Source organism: Anolis carolinensis, unplaced genomic scaffold (assembly GCF_035594765.1).
Source record: "Anolis carolinensis isolate JA03-04 unplaced genomic scaffold, rAnoCar3.1.pri scaffold_9, whole genome shotgun sequence".
Lineage (NCBI taxonomy): Eukaryota > Metazoa > Chordata > Lepidosauria > Squamata > Dactyloidae > Anolis > Anolis carolinensis.
The window spans coordinates 4,088,525-4,105,191 of NW_026943820.1; the positions used below are offsets into that span (position 1 = coordinate 4,088,525).

Consider the following 16,667-nt stretch of genomic DNA (forward strand, 5'->3'; position numbering starts at 1 on the left):
AAAGCTGTGAAACCAGCTCACCATCAGCTGGCTGTAAGGTACCTCAAAGCCTGGCCCAACCAACATTGAGTGGTATATGGTCCATTACTCAGAAAAAAGGACTGCAACCTTCAGGTGTAAGGCACTTGGGTAAATCCTCTGATGTCTCCTCCTCAGTTGCAAAGGAAATCACTGCCTGTGGCCCACTGCCACTTTCTTTAGGCAAAGTAAGTTAGATATACAACTAGTCTAACCATTAAATACGTTGTCACTTTGTCTGTCTTGTTCTCCAAAACTCTGCAGGGTAGCTACACACCTAACACAAGGACAATGTGACACATCAGAAAGGCAACAAGAGATGTGCATTACTTGGAGACATTCAAGGAAGGATGCATTAGGTTCTGTTAGCCTTCCTTGTAAGTTTCCATCACTAGGAAGGCAGCAGAAGCAAAATTCTCAACAGCTGAAGAGCAGTCATTAGGAGGATTGGAAAAGGACTGTTGGTGACAACCGAAGGGTTTAAAAAACAGGAAGAGATTATTTTGGGCCCACTCTTCAAAATCAAGCCAGAACTAACCTTGTAGTGGCCATTGCTGGCCGCGTCATGCAGGGGAGTGTCGTCATCCAAGCCCTTGGTGTTGACCTCGGCACCGGCAGCAAGCAACTGCTTTGCAACATCGTAGTAACCCCGGTTGCATGCTTCGTGTAAAGCTGTCCAGCCTGCAAAGGCATACATGAAACACAGAGATGCCATAGATGCCATATTTTGAATCCATAACCATATCAGGATCGCAGTAGATGTTATCTTAGGACCTCAGAAGCTTGTCTCTAGTCTGGTGAGATTACTGGTGCAGACTTCCTGAGTCCCTGAGTCAAGGCAATAGATGGGCTCTTAAATTTTCCAATGGCAACATCCACTTAACAGAAAGACGATATAGCTGTCAAAAAATGTCCCTCAGCTGGGTCACTGCTTACCAATGGTCTATGAGCTGTCTGTGCGCTCCCTTGAAGCATCTAATCCAATCAAGTTGGAAAACTTAATCAGGTGGGCTCTAATGATATTCCTGTGAATGCCAAGGCAAGTAGCAACACTGACCCCTTTGCCTCCCGCTTGGGTACCTGCAAAGTCCTTCACGTTAACATCCGCGCCTTCGATAATGAGTTCCTTGATGCGCCGGGCATCCCCGCGGATGGCCGCCCGGTGCAGCCGGGTTTCCCCACGCTCATTCCGCTTGTTCACTTTATCTTTGGTTTTGGAGGCAGAGTTAGGAGTTCCCTTCTGACACACGGTAGACTGAGAGGGATGCTTTGGTGTTGTATCTACTGCTGGAAGGAAGGAAAGGAACACATTATTATGAAGGAGGAGTTCCGTCCAAACCCCAAGTTCCAACGCCTTTAGAGGGAGCTGTTGCAACGCGGTTTCCATCCGGCCTCCAAAATGAGGCAATGGCTTCGGGGAGCACAGGGGGTGGGGAGGGAGTTAATCTTCTGAGGCAGAGGAATGCCTTTGCACGCACAATGGAGACATTAATGGAAGGCTGCGATTAAGCAAAGGCTGCAGAAAGCAGCTGGGGCTGCTCTCCAGAAAGGAGGCGCCTCCGATCCAAGGGGAGGGAGCAAAGTCTCCATTCAAAGCCACAAACCTGGGAGGACCTGCGGCACACCCAGCTGGCTTTTGCAGTGGTAAAGTTCTGCATTAAATGCCACGCACCTGGACTGTTTGCCGACTCCTCCGCTGTCATCTGCATAAGGAGGGCAACCTGCTGGCGCTCAGACAGTGGGTAACCAGCCCGGATCCCTGACAGCCCCATGCCAAAGAGCAGGCTGGGCTTCCGCGTAGCAGGCTCTTTTTTGATCCTCTTCCGCTCAGGACCCTGCTTTTCTGTGAGAACCAAGACACAGAACAACATGGAATCACCTCTGCCGCTGAAAAGCTCTCTTTTTCAGCATCTTTACTAACACAGGCTTCTCCACAGGGTTTGTTCAACCCTGCCTTTCAATCAAGTGGAAAAAAAGCTTTTGAATTTTACCTAGAGATACATCTGCGGAATAAAACTTTTAACACCCTGCGCAGTAAGTTTTGGGACTTGCAAATGCATATTTTACCCCCTTTCTACTGTTAGAAACATAGTTCAAGACAGCTCACAAGCACATAAACAAATGCACATTTTAACCAAACCTAAACACGAATAAATAACAAAACTCGCAGTTGAGAAATGCTTTTATCGGGACCAAGCAGAATACCATGGAAACACGCCTGATTCATGATCAGATGAAGAGGTAGGGCACAACAAAAGACAAGAAAAAGCCCCAACATAAAGGCTGGGCAGTGAGGCCTTGGGGTCTACCATTAGACTCACTGCCTTCTGCAAATTATTTGGGCAAAAGCCAGGAAAAGCCTGTAAGCAAGCTCCCTTCTCCAATGCTTTGGGAAAGTATGGGTTGACAGTTTACAATGAGACCGTGCTGTTCCAAGACTGGGAAGTGTGTGTATCTACATCCCCATTGCAAGGGATGTCTCCATCTCATCTCACCGTCTATCTCCATGGAGTTAATAAACCAAGACGGTATACGGTCTAGTTAGTTCAGCTGCTCTTGAGATAAAGAAATGAAATAGTTACACATTGGCTTCTTTGGCGCACAGAGCCGCAAGGCAGAACCAACACAGGCCAACCATTGCCCGGCTTCTCCTTCAAGAGAAAAGGGGAAGCGCTGAGTGACTCACTTGGTTCTGGGGGAAAGGCCTCCCAGGACCAAAGAACTTCTGCCTTGGCCATTCTGGCCTCAAAAGAGGTGTTCCCTGGGCAGGAGAAACATGGCTGCCCCACTTTGGGTCTCAGAAGGTCTGCCATCTATTTCCTTCTTCTGTGGAATTAATATAGTTTCACACCACTTGAACTGCCATGGCTCAGTGCTATGGAATCCTAAGAGTTGTAGTTTTACAGGATCTTGAACCAAATTACAACTCTTTTCCTAAGCCCCTTCCTCCCTCCAATCCAAGCCTTTTCCACAGTGAGGAGTTGGAATACATTTCGTAGTTTTCTCATTTCCTCCTCTCCAGAACGGTTATCTTTTTTCACTACTCTCTGAAAATTAACATGTGGCCATTTCAGGTTTTACTCCCTTGTTCAGGTGCTAACTTGTTGTAACAGATGCTCAAAATGCAAGTTAATACATGGCTGCACTTTCCGTAGGCTTTAGTCTGTAGCGGCAACATCCAAAAAGCCTGCCAGATCCAGCCAAGTACTGACACTTATTGCATTACAGGCTTAAAAACGAACTAGAGTTGTAGAAAGCACAGGAGCCTTTCCAGCTGAATTTCTTTGCATATATTTAGTTTTTGAATTTACATCCTACTTTTCTCCTAAAAAGGGACTCAAAGCAACTCACAGTAACAAAATAGCTTAAAACAATGTTTGTTTATCCATAAATGATTACAAAATTTTCAAAGATTAAAAATATATTAAGGATACATTTGAGGAAATTGTGGTCTAACATCCTAAAAAGGCTCTAAAACGTGGTCCACTTTATTTGCTAAAACAAGAAGACACGACTTAATAGCTCCTGTTCCTATATGGAACTATGGTTGAATTGGCCATTAATTCTGGAGACCAAATTATATATTATACCATACAAGGTATTACTGCTTTGCAATAGCATTAATTTAGTTGTTTATTTTATTTGTTTTATAGATTGTGTTTTATGTTCAGGATTAATTCCTGATCAGATGTAGTTACATTTTTAAAAAGGAGACAACCTCCCAATCTCATTTATTAACCCACAGTAGAACAAACAACATGGATGGGGAGAGGGGCACACAGCGCTTTGTGTCTTGTTTAAAGAGAGGAACGTAGAATACAAATAAATATAATAATAATAACCACAACAGCAACCACCACTACTACTTGGGAAGCATCAGCACCAGACAGAATCATATCGGCCACAATATTAGAGGTGCTTTCTCTTGCTTATCCTCTAATGTGGATATATGCCACCCTCTGTCAACAATGCCCTTCAGAACTCTAGGTAAGGCAAACAGGGCATTCTCAGAAATTGACAAAAATCAGACATTAGAAATGGAAACAAAAATTAGTTGTAGGACACTTCAATTTTGGAACTCAAAACAACAGAATAAAAATGCTAGGAAAAAACCACAGTAAAACTGGGATACATCCGCATCTATAGTGGGTTGAACAGAGACAACTGTTTTTTGGACATTACAGGTGTTGTAACCCTAGTCACCATCCCACCCTCTTCATGAGGGTTCTCTTGGCATTTTATCACAACTCCCTTCTGGTTCCCATCCAGCATCAACTCCAGCTCAAGAAGGCCATCCTTCCTATGTCTGCCGATAACTCCCCTTTGCTTGAGGCAATCTCTCTCCTCCCACTTGTGTTTCCCAACTACCACTGCTGAAACTGAACTTGTCACCTCATTGGCATATCCACAGATTTTGCATTTATATCATTATTTACATACCCATTCACAAGCATATTTGTGCTCCATGCATTTGATAAAGCATACTTGGCCTACGAAATATGAAAGCCGATCCTCCAGCCTTTCCTTCTGTTTCAAAGATGCTACAACATCCCTCTGCATCTTAAAAGAGTTTGACTATGGGTGGACAGAATAAGCCATCGAAATCATGTATCTTGGTAGACCTTTGGCAACATTTGTGATTGTATTCTCAGCCGTGCCAATATGTGTAGTGTGACTCATAAATAAAAAATGATGTGTGTTTCCCTCCTGCACATCACATAAAAAGTGGCACAGTCATTGTTACGCAGATCCCACAGCCCACTGTTTGCCACAGAGCTTCTCTTCTTCATACTTTATTTTTCCATTCCAAGCGGAACATAAACCTAGTCCTGACAAGCCTAAATGTGCTTTAGAAACACCGGAATATGTGAGAAAAGCCTTAGGGAGCGAAGCAGAGCAGATGAGTCGGAGAAGCCTTCTGAGCCTGTCCCGAATGCAGTCAGATTTAACACAAACCATGATTTAAAACTCCATGGGAGGAGGGGAAGAAAGCGCCATGCAACCACATCAAACGCAGCACTGCTCTGACGCCAGACACATTGGTGCCAACTAGTTTGGAGTGGCTTAGGAGGTGAGTGACATAAGCATTAGCTAAAGCAACTGCGCTCCATGCCAGAAAAGGTTTTGTCCAGCAAAAACACTGGCCGACTTGGGTTTTGGAAGTCACTTGGAGGAAAAGCAGACAGGCGCTCACTCCACGGCTCCTAGAAGACCAACAAAGAGCACATGGACACTCAAAATATGGCATTTCAGATGTGGAGGCAACCAATAGTCTGCTCTTTTTTGGAACAGAAAAAATACAGCATTCTTGCATAGGAAAGACATTCTGCAAGTTAAGAAATGCAATTATTTAAGCGACCGTGCTGACTCAACAGAAAGCCTTCTCATCTTCCGAGATTTAAGAATATACTGTTTCCATCAACCAAGGAGGCTCCCTTGTCTCCAAGGGTTTGCTAGCTTAACAAGTCTATTATCAGCAGCAGGAGGGAACCATTTAGGATTTTTACTGAATGAGAAGACACCAGAGCAGCGGAAAGCCTATGGCTCCAATGAACAGGGAAACCCCTTAAACACATTTGACCAGAAGGCCAAGCAAAACACATCTAGAATTCTGATATAACATGCTGCCTCTTAATACTACAGCAAATTAATGAAGGAGTCCCTTCCCATAAATTCTATATTTGTTTCAAACTCAAGGAAAGTGAGATCCAGTGTCAACAAAGGTATTTCCTATGGTTCCATGGTCCACAGGTATCAATGAGCTGAGATAAAGGGATGGCTTCACACATTCCTCTTCTTACATAGTAAAGAGAAGGGATGTTACTAAATAGGAATGCAACATAAAATAACACCTGAGTTTAATAGTATATTAAAACCTAAAATCCCAGTTCAAAAGGAACCCCAGGCACGTTTTGAAAAAGTCAGTATCAAAGCAACCATAGGGTCAAAACCTGAATGACGTAACCATTGTTTTCACCCAAATTCCTGGGTCAAATGTGATGCTCAGCCCATGCATCTCTAGCTGCCTAGCCATGGAAACAATATTCCTATCAGGCACAACATCTCTCAATATTAAAAATCAATGCAATCTAAAAAACGGGGGCCTGAGGGGGTGATCTGTTGCCATTTATGGAAGTTTTGGGAACAGACAGTATTTCATAGCCTATTAAGAAGCATATGCAGCCTCTAAGGGCTATTTATAATGAAGAATGTTCCATTATTTCAAAAACAAGGGGACTTGTGAGACATTAAGCATCATTGTGTCCTCGCTCTCATGAACCAGGCAGAAGTTTTAAAGGGTCACAGAATGGAAGGACAAGAGGGAAACTTCTGTTACTTGATGCAGTGTGCCATATGAGTTGTCCACAATCCTGCAACAATCCCTAAAATATTCAGAGAGCCTTCTTTTCATCAACCAAGGAGCCTTCCTTGTCTTTCCCTGGCCACACAGCATTGCAGTCTCAGCCTTAGAAGCACATGATTTCCCCACAATGGAATGCCATCCAGATCGCTGCCAACAAGCAAATAACCACACATTTGCCAGGCAAAAAGAACCACATTAAACACACACACATATCCCAGCTTCAACTGTGTTGCTTAACAACTACAGAAAGAAGGGGAAAGAAGTAACATTCTCTAACCAGACTTAACAAGTAATTTCTCCTCATGCATCTCAACCATAATACTCTAACCAAAGCTCTTTCACCCCGACGACAAAGTGGAGCTGATTACCAAAAATCTATTTACAGCAGGCTCCCAGTTAACCCACAGATTATATATATACCTCCTCTATCCTGTGTTCCTATTTATCTGACATTACCCAATTCTGTCATATCCTTACAGCCTCCCAGGCTCTAAAATGTGTCAGTCAGCAATGTGTTGCTTCCTTACCTTGCAACCCCTTTTCTGAGAATTTTTCAAGGCTGTATGTACTCACTGCTTCATCAGTCCCTAAGATATATTCCCAGATGCCTCTTTATTGGACATTTGTCTCGTATTTGTGAAAAGGCAAAGATTTCTGCTTTAGCAAAGCAAGGACTCCTTTTCTTAACGCCCCTCCTCCTTTTTGCATACATGACTGCAACAATAGCTGAGAGAATCAGGTAATGGCTTCCTGTTTATACTCGTTTCCTTTGATGTCCTAAAAATGCAGTACTCTTTGCACCAATAGCCCTCCAGTTCCAGACAAGCTCCCTTTCCAATTGGGGCTTTGCACTCAGCAGGCTGTTTAATGACCATTTACAGGCATAACAACATTCAGCCTAAGTCAAGAGGACCACCCTGGTGAAAGCAGTTGCTGAAGGCCAAAATGACTGGAGGCTCCATTTGGGCTGCTGTTTATTAGGGTGTCCCACGCCTGCCTTTAGCACAGGGATATCTCTGAAATTGTGGAGGAAATAATGGATGTCATCTTGAAAGCATTTCTGGACTTGTCACAGTATGCCACAAAGGGTTCCTGAATATCTAATGCAGGCATCCTTAAACCGCCCTCCAGCTGTTTGGGACTTCAGCTCCCAGAAGTCCTAGACAGATTGCTCAATGGTCAGGATTTCTGCGAGTTGGAAACCCAAACAGCTGAAGGGCCGCAGTCTGAGGCCTGATCTTTTGGGACTGACACAGGAAAAGACCACAGAATAAAGGTTAGGATGCTTTCGTGAAACATCTCCTGATTCCAGGGCTTTGTTTTATATGCCCTTGTAACAATAATAAGCTTGGAAGGAGATATTTGGTTTCTATGTGCTACTAAGGGCAGATAATGCACTTTTTATCAACTCCTTCAATATTATTGCTACAGAAGCCATTTCATTTGTGCCTCAGCTGCATCATCTGTCAAACTGGCACAAGGGCGGCCATTCAAAGGAAACCAAGCAGGGGGGTTCCCTTATGATCTTGAGGATGTGAGTCTTCACCTCCAGAGATAAAGATCTTGCCATTGTTCACAACTTCCCCATCTCAGACAAGGGGGAAAAGGTTGAACAGAACATCATTATAACAAAAGCAAGAGATTCAAATATAAGCATGCTCTCAAATGCCATAAATGCCTCAAGATGTTCAAGAAAAGTACAGGCAAGATAAACCACCTCTCAAATGACACGCAAAACCTCAGACCCTCCGACTTGAGAAGTGAGGCATCTTCCAAACAACAAACCAGAAGGTTAATAAGTGCTGAAGGGCTGCTCTGTGTATTCTTGCAAAAACGAGCCTATAATTAGAACAGGAATGCTTTCATTAGCATTACCCAAATGCTACAGGGTTGGCAGGAGGAGGAGCCAGAGAAGTTTGATGGAGGATGCTACATTTTTAATCTCACCAACTCCGCAGCGGCAGAAAATTCCTCCTCCACGGAACACTTAGCATTTGAAGCCTGCAATCGATGGGGATAAAAATAAACTGGAAGAGATTTCCGCACTCTCCCCTTTCTATGCTGGAATTAGACAGATGGGCTTTGACTGGGAGAGGCTAGATTCACATCTTTCGCAGGAAGGAATCCGGTGCCGACAATTGCCATTTGCTGGCTCTGAGATTGGGGACATCTCTCTCGTCTCCTTCGGCACTTCATCCTCCTTGCCTACTATGAAACCGAGATGGATAAAGAGAAGGAAAGGTCTCTGTCATTCGTGGAAGGGAAATGTCACCCATTCCCCAGGCTCTGAGACGCAAGGAAACAACCAGAATTGCCACCTTGCTTTGACTGGAGGACCTCGCACAGCAGCAGAAAAAGATGAAGAACCACTTTGGGAATTCTGATTTAAGGAGCCTCCTACGTCTTCAGAACTGAGAAGAGGTGGGATTTGTACATTACAGAAATATATGAGAGGCAAATCCTTCTAGAATTAAGACTCGAGGCAGGAACTGTAGGGTAATAAAAGGAAATAAACGGGCGCATCGGGTTAAACCACTGAGCTGCCGAACTTGCTGACCAAAAAATCGGCGGTTCAAATCTGGGGAGCAAGGTGAGCTCCCGCTATTAGACCCAGCTTCTGCCAACCTAGCCGTTCAAAAACATGCAAATGTGAATAGATCAATAGGTACTGCTCCAGAGGGGAGATAACGGCGCTCCATGCAGTCATGCCAGAGGCCACATGACCTAGGAGATGTCTACGACAACACCAGCTCTTCAGCTTAGAAATGGAGATGAGCACCAACCCCCAAGGTCGGACATGACTAGACTTAGTGTCAGGAGAAAATCTTTACCTTTTATTAAGACACACGAACACTAGAGCATTTCCCTGTTGATTGGAACTGCTTCTTGCCTCTCTGTGACCAGACAGAATTTGCATTTCTATTTTTTTTTCTCCTTAGTCTTTCATCTGGGCCTTGATTCCTCATGCTCTTTTCCCATTGAAATAAACTATCCAGAGGAAGTAAACTGGGACAGTTGTTGAGTTGTGTTGCAAATGGTCAAACCCAAATGTATCTTCTAGATGAGGATTACTTTCAGGCAAGGGGGGCATGCTTTGGACTGTGCCTCTGAAGTCTGGAAAACAGCTGCAAGGAACTATTTTTGGAGTGTTTTCTTTTATCCAGAAAAGCAAACATCAAATGACCCCTAAATGTAGACCCTCAACAGAAGAAATATGGAATATATAGGATGTGCCTTTCTTCTTCCAAGTTGTTTCCAACTTATCACAACCCTACTTTTCTCTGGTCCAATGATAACCAAAAAATATACAGACAGCACTGTACCAATCTAGATCCATTTTTTCAGTCCAAGAAACACTGTATTCTGGATCTAATCAACAAGATTTGTCTTTTTCTCAAATACAAATATTGGAGATTTCGCCATGTGCCAGCCATTTATCTGCATCTGCTCCTACATTTTAAAAGCCTATTCCAACCTGCATTCATTCTTGCTGATGCTCAAAGCAAGCGAAGCCTCCGAGAAAAAAAGCAACAGCGGCATTCAGCCAACTTCAAAGGCCTGTCTCCCAAAGACTCACTCGAACGAGAGACTCCCTGTCAAAAAGACAAGGCAGAAGAAGAAAAGGACTGCAAGCTCAAGGATTTTAAAACTAGCGTCCCGGGGTTGCTCATCTGAAATGCAAATTCCTAAAGGTTTAAATATACGAACATCTTGGCATAAATGAGTAAAGTCTTCCTCAAAGAGACTGGCTTCAGCTGACAGTCACATGAACCAGCCACCAAGGAAAGCCACGAAACAAACAAGGAAGGCCTTCAGATACAGTTGCAGGAAAGACTGGTTTAAATCAAGGCCATTTCAAATCAGCAAACTTAAAATTATGCCCGTTTTGAAATCCAACTTTTGACTGAAAAATGAGCTAAGTTCCTGTGGGTTTGGACTTCTTTATTGTAATTATATGACTTAAACAACCAAGGAACATAACCCAAAATCTTTAGCCATGTAATCCACATGGCTTCTTCAATTGTCTCCTTCAAAAACAAAAACAAAAGCTACATTCAGCAAAGGACAAGAGGGATCCTCTCACTTCTGTAGGAATCTACCATATACTATGCAGCTGTGGACAAGTCTACATAGGAATCACCAAAAGAAGCACCCAAACACCAAACAAAGAACACGGAAGGCACTGCAGACTAACTCAACCATAGAAGTCAGTCACAGCAGAGCACAAGATGAACCAACCTGGGCACAGTATATTATTTGAGAACACAGAAATGCTCGACCACTCTAACAACTATCATGTCAGACGATACAGAGAATCCACTGAAATCCACAAGCATGTATACAATTTCAAAAGAAGGAGAAAACCATGAAAACGAACAAAATTTGGCTACAGTATTTAAAAACTCTAAAATCAGGACAATAAATAAAGAACAACACCCTGAAAATAGGGGAATTCCAAATATGAAACGATCAGGGCCAGCTCACACCTCCCAACAAAGGATTCCCCTAGGCAGGAATTAGCCAGTCTTTGAGCTGCAAGGCCATTAAATGCTAGTCAAGGTGATTAATTACAACACTGCCTCCAACAGACAAGAGTTCTTTCTCCCACCCTGGCCCTTCCACAGATATATAAACCTCCCTTACTTAGTTTCTAACATACCTCACAATCTCTGAGGATGCCTGCCATAAATGTGGGCGAAACATCAGGAGACAATGCTTCTGGAACATGGCCATACAGCCTGGAAAATTCAAAACAACCCAAAAGCCAATTTCCATTTGGCTATCTCTTCAAGCTACAATGCTCAGTATATAGTCATGGTTTAGAGAAGAAAAGAGATTGTGTTTGTAAATAGATGGATATTTCTTTTTAAACTAGATCCCTTTTTGATAACCTTACTGTAGTTGGAAAAGTAAGAATACTGGACAAAATATTATCTAAATGGGCAGGGGAGGGGAGACAGAGCCACAGCCAAACAATATTCTTGTTGATTCAAATCCCCATCGGATGAGAAAGCCCTTGAAAATATAAGCCTTGGTCTTTCTGACCCTGTCCTGCCTGGAATCAAAGAGTTAAAAGCCCATGGCTCTTTTGGCAAAGTCAACCAATTGTAACAGTTAAGGCCCATCGCTGGCCTGGAAGCAAGTATGTATGTAAACAGGAAGGACAGAGAAGCGGGTGGGAAAAGCCAGGAGAAACAATGGAGGAGATGCTGTCATCCTCCAGAGTTTGGTTTCAGAAATCAAGGCAGAGAGTCACTGAAAACATTTCTATTCTTCTAGGAGAGAAGATGCCCTGTAAAACCTGGAGATTCAAGTGGCCATCCCCATTCTTTTTTCTCTTTTTTGAAGACATATGGCATATTTACACCAGGGGCAACAACAAGATTTAAATTCCTCATTTGATTATTTGGTTTGCTTATCCCCCCCCCCTCCTTTGCAGAAAGCATGGCTCCAGGCCTTCTTTTTTTTTGGGGGGGGGGGTGTCTAAGTTATAGCTTAGTTATAACGTACACCTTATATACACTCCCGCCTAGTTGTTTTTTTATAATTTGTATTGATTTTGTTTTTGACTTGTTACATGTTATCCTTGCCATTGAATGTTTGCCACTGTGTTTTATTTTGTTATAAGACGCCCTGAGTCCCTTCGAGGAGATAGGGTGGGCTATAAATAAAGCATTATTTTTATTATTATTATTATTTTGCCACATTTGAGTATATCTTCATGAACAGGCCGCAGGGCCAACATACGGTGTATCTCCATTGTAGAAAGAATGTGGTTTGACACCACTTTAACAGCTCAATGCTGTAGAATTATGGGATTGCAATTTGACAAGAGCTTTGGCCTTCTCTGCCAAAGAGAGAAGTGCCTCACCAAACTACAAATCCCACTGAGCCATGGTAATTCAAAGTGGCATCAAACTGCATTAATTTTACAGTCTAGATGCATTATTTATTTATTTATATCTCGTTTTATCTCTCCTGAAGGGGACTCAAAGCAGCTTGACATAAAAGCATTAGTATGCAATTTTAAATATACAAATATGCAACATTAAGACAAAATTAAACACAAAAACCCATTAAAAATTCACAGTTAAAAGTCCTTTGCCAAAGAAGGCAGTAAGGATCCAGGCTTTTTGGTCACTTCAAAGATTTTCCTGAACATTGACGTAGCCAGAAATCCACAAGGCCCCCAAGGCCACTTTCCACGTGTAAAGGAAGCAGAAAACAGATACAGAGCAGGAGGAACAATGCCAAGGACGTTTTGGCGGTTGCTGGATTTCTAAGCCATCAAGAAAAATCAGCAAAATCATCTCTTTGCATGAAACAGACACCAAAACAGGGTTGCCAATGCTCCTGGTCCAAGTCATGCGAAACATATTTCTTAACATTCCTTCCAAGCAAAGATAATTGTGATTTTCTGCCAGTTGTGTTTAAGGCACCTATGTAAGATTATCGATTTGGTACAGGAAAGCAGCTACTGAGGGGACTGCAGTAGTCTGAGCTGATTCCACCGTCATTGTCCCCTCCTGCAACACAGATGAAACAATCCTGATTTATTCTGAATTGAGCCTTTCATGAATACCCTGCTGGAAAAGCATTTCCAACTCGAAGGCACTAACCCCCAGTTTGGGGGAAACACGGACTCCAATGAGGCCCCAGGATCAGGTTTCTGGGAATGGGGCAACCAGGCCCTTAGGGGTTTTGGAATGCTCTTTATTATGTTAAGCTGAGTTACTCCCCCCAATCTGCCCGTAACCCTCTCATTTCCATCACCACTGCTAGCATAAAACATGTACAGAGGACAAAGAATTCAGCACTTAAAAAACCCGCAAATACAGAGTCCAACTATATATGAACACATCAATCCATTGATATCACTGTGTCTTTACTTCCTTCCTCCAACCCTATATCTAGAGTAATACACTAAGTTCAATGGATTTCATTCCTTTGCTGAAAGCAGAAATCCTGTTCGGGCTAAAGAACATCTGATGCCAAAGCGACCCATGTGACAATTTTCACCGACACGTCATTAAGTCAAATCTGTGAATAATCAAATCTGCAAAAGTCAAAATCGCAAATGTGGAGGGGAGAAGGGATAACTGTTTTTCACTGACTGCAAAATATGACAAAAAACACCATACAGGAACTACGGGGACTTCAGGTGTCCCTTCCTGGCCCTTCATTTTCAGGAGAATCTCCCCATGTCCACAGCCAAACAAAAAGATCAATAGGAATAAATTAGAGCTGTACAGACGGCGCAGGAGGACGGATGGTGCCCCTGGGAGGAAGCCGAAGACAGGCCCTGCTTTTCTTGTGATTCTCAGCCTCACGTGCCGAGAGTGACTCATTCCTACCGTGGGCACTGCAGCCCAGAAGAGAAAACGCTGGCGCTTGAGCAAATGTCAGTTTGGGTGGAAGAAAGCGGTTTTTAAAAAAGTTTCAGAGAGGAATTGCAGCAGCACACTGCTAGGGACCTGGCTTTTTTGCAGGAAGCCCTGCATGCTGCAAGGAATACAGAAAGAGAAAGGAAGGAAGGGAGAACAGAACTGTTGGTTAATATAGAAGATGCAAAATGTATGGCAAAAAGAGATAAAACACAGGAGGAGGAGGCCAGACACTCACAAGAAAAGAGGTAAGGCTCGCTGTAAGGTTCTCTAAATGAAAACGGGAAGAATGGCAACTTGTTCTAAATACAATGGACAGCAGAGCTTTGAGTGAGCCATATATAGGGACGGATTCAGGAAAAACAAAGTACATGTGCCTCAGATTTGAAACTGACTACTAGAAATTGGGTTTGTTCTGAAATACTTTACCAGCCCTAACTGGAAGGGAAGCTCATCTAAGTTGAAGCACTAAGTTGAAACGTCAACAAAAGGCATCTCTGTAAAAGACACCCACCCCTTTCCTAGCCTAGATAACCACGTTCCCTCTAAAAAGTCAATATTTTCTCCTCCCTTATGCAATCCTAGAAGCTCCACAGCAACAGGAAGGGCTGATGCTCTTCAGTGATTGTTGGGAGGATGCATTTGGACATAATAAAAAATGATTCCTGTGATCATGGCAGTTTTAAAAACGCTTCTCTGTGATTATGGAAATTACTGCCAAGAAGCGGCGGCTAGGTCCATGATAGTCTGAATTGTACGGTATGCTTTATACACAAAAATGCACCACTTTGGGGACATGAAGGCAAATCTGAATGCATCTATAAAAGACTGGAAAGTCTGGAATGGATGCCATGGCTGTGAAAATGCCAAACACCTGGCCACACAAGAATCCTGACATAGTTCCCTGTCCGTTCAAACTCTGAAATATTATTCTGGTTGCCAAAGAATTTGAAATATTGTCTTAGACCTACTGTTGCCCATCAGGAAATGAAATGAAGACCCTTCCAGGCCCCAGCCCCAATCATAAAGCCAGAGAGGCTGGGAGGTACAGGATGCACATTCAAAAATGAAACTGTCAACAAGGAGAGGCCCCATATGGATGGGTTTCTTATTTTTTTAAATTAAGACTTTTCACAGAAAGGAAGCTTCCTCAGCCAGGAAGGGAAGGCAGACCCTTTCCTATCCTCCAATAGTCCTCAATGCCAGAATTTCACAGATGGCAGAATAATCTCTGCTGCAGTTTCTAAGGACGACACTATACTAGCATTTATAGGGTGCGGTTCCAGAGAAAAGCGGCCCTGATATCCATTTAATTTGCTCTACGGTTGCTAGGTGAGGGCGGCCCCTTGGCTTTCCCCCCCTTCCTTCCTTCCTTCCTCCCTCCCTGACACTAAATGAAGAAAAGACCCATGCAAAAGGGCCCATTGGAACCCACAGCTGCGCGGATGGCGCTGGAGCCAGCGACGGAAAACCCAGACAAGTGGCAGTTTCATCCACAGAGGCATTTCTCAGCGCAGCCAGCGACTCGCTTCTTCTCACGGATCCTGCAGCCAATCCGGCAGCCGGTGATTCAGAGGCCTGTTCCCATGGAAGCGGGTCGAACATACATACAGCCACCGCGTTTAAGCAACCCAGCAATGTTCATATTTGGAAGTGGGAAACCGGGGGGGGGGGGGGGGGGAGGAGGCAGAAGAGCTGGGAGTTCATCTGATTCACCAACCAGCAGAAACCTACTAATTTAGTCTGAAATACAGTTTTAGCAATCCAAGGTAGACTGACCCTTTTCTATGCCACCAAGGCAGGGTTCAGGTGAACAGGGAAAGGTAGGTCTTTCAGACAAAGTTATGTTTAGATGCAAGGCTACCACTTTGCTAGATCTGAGCTCAGGCAGCTCTGAACTGATGTTAGTGAGGCTGTGGGGAAGGGGAGCAGCGGCTGCTTTAGTGAGGAAGAGTAGATTGAAACCAGAACACTCTTGGCTTCACTTGAAGATCTTCAGCTATTTCCCATGCAATTTACTGCGTGAGTGTGTGACAAAAATCCTAGCAACCAAAAGATCTTGATAGTGGCATTGAAGCAACTGAAATGTATTTCCAGACTCAGAATGTCATACTGCTTTAATCGTTTTACATTGCTTATAACATTTTAAACTAGTTAAACTAATTTGATCTGTATCTTTTCCTGAGATGTCATGATAAAGGGCAGGATATAAGTACTGTGATAGCCACCGCCACAACCAAAACAATGTATTGATGTAACTCCTGAAAGTCTCCACAGACTTTCACAAAGTTTTGGTCTTCAGAAATCTCACCGAAGGTTGAGAAGGAGAGAATGGACTTCCCCTTTGGAGTGTGGTTCTGGAGGGCAGGTCTATGGCTACTGTGAGCAGCCCAAAAGTCAAATAAATGGTTCCCCAAACAAATAAAGTCTACTTGCTGAAGCTATCCTATGTTGGCCATATCACAGGATGATATGACTCCCTGCTAAAAAGAACTTGTCATAGGACCACATTGCAGACAGAATAATTTTTACCAAGCCACATTGCCCTGAGTCTGCAATACAGAGGGATAGGGTGACCTGAAGGTCTCTCTTTGGTAGGCCCACCACAGTTTGAAACCACTTTAATGGCAAATAACAACAACCAACAAAGGGGACAAACTTCACCAGAAGATGTCCTTGGCCACGCAATTGAAGCAACTCTGTTCTCACTCGGATTGCAAACTCTGGCTGAAACACTTTCAGGAAGGAATTCAGAGGAATCAAAGTAGAGGCCACAATATCAGAGAGAACCATCTCACCTGCTACAATATTTTATTTTTTTAAATGAAGGGATTTGGTACTTCTACATGGCAGCTCCCCCAAGCATTCTGATTCCTGACTACATACTTGGCAGGCAATTG

The 16,667-nt window shown here is 43.4% G+C and overlaps 1 protein-coding gene across 8 annotated transcripts in view; it reads right to left on the reverse strand.

The window, feature by feature from the left end:
• Window positions 1–16,667, reverse strand: part of ankrd11 (ankyrin repeat domain containing 11) — a 142,237-nt gene that overhangs the window by 17,115 nt on the left and 108,455 nt on the right. For 7 of the 8 annotated variants that reach the window (XM_008120648.3, XM_008120645.3, XM_062961798.1 and 4 more), the window contains 3 exons: window positions 1,691–1,861; window positions 1,099–1,305; window positions 557–699 (listed from right to left, as the gene is read on the reverse strand). In XM_008120648.3, coding sequence (XP_008118855.2) covers window positions 557–699; window positions 1,099–1,305; window positions 1,691–1,861 — 521 coding nt within the window. The remainder of the gene's footprint in view (window positions 1–556; window positions 700–1,098; window positions 1,306–1,690; window positions 1,862–16,667) is intronic. The other variant, XM_003227439.4, reaches the window with a different exon arrangement.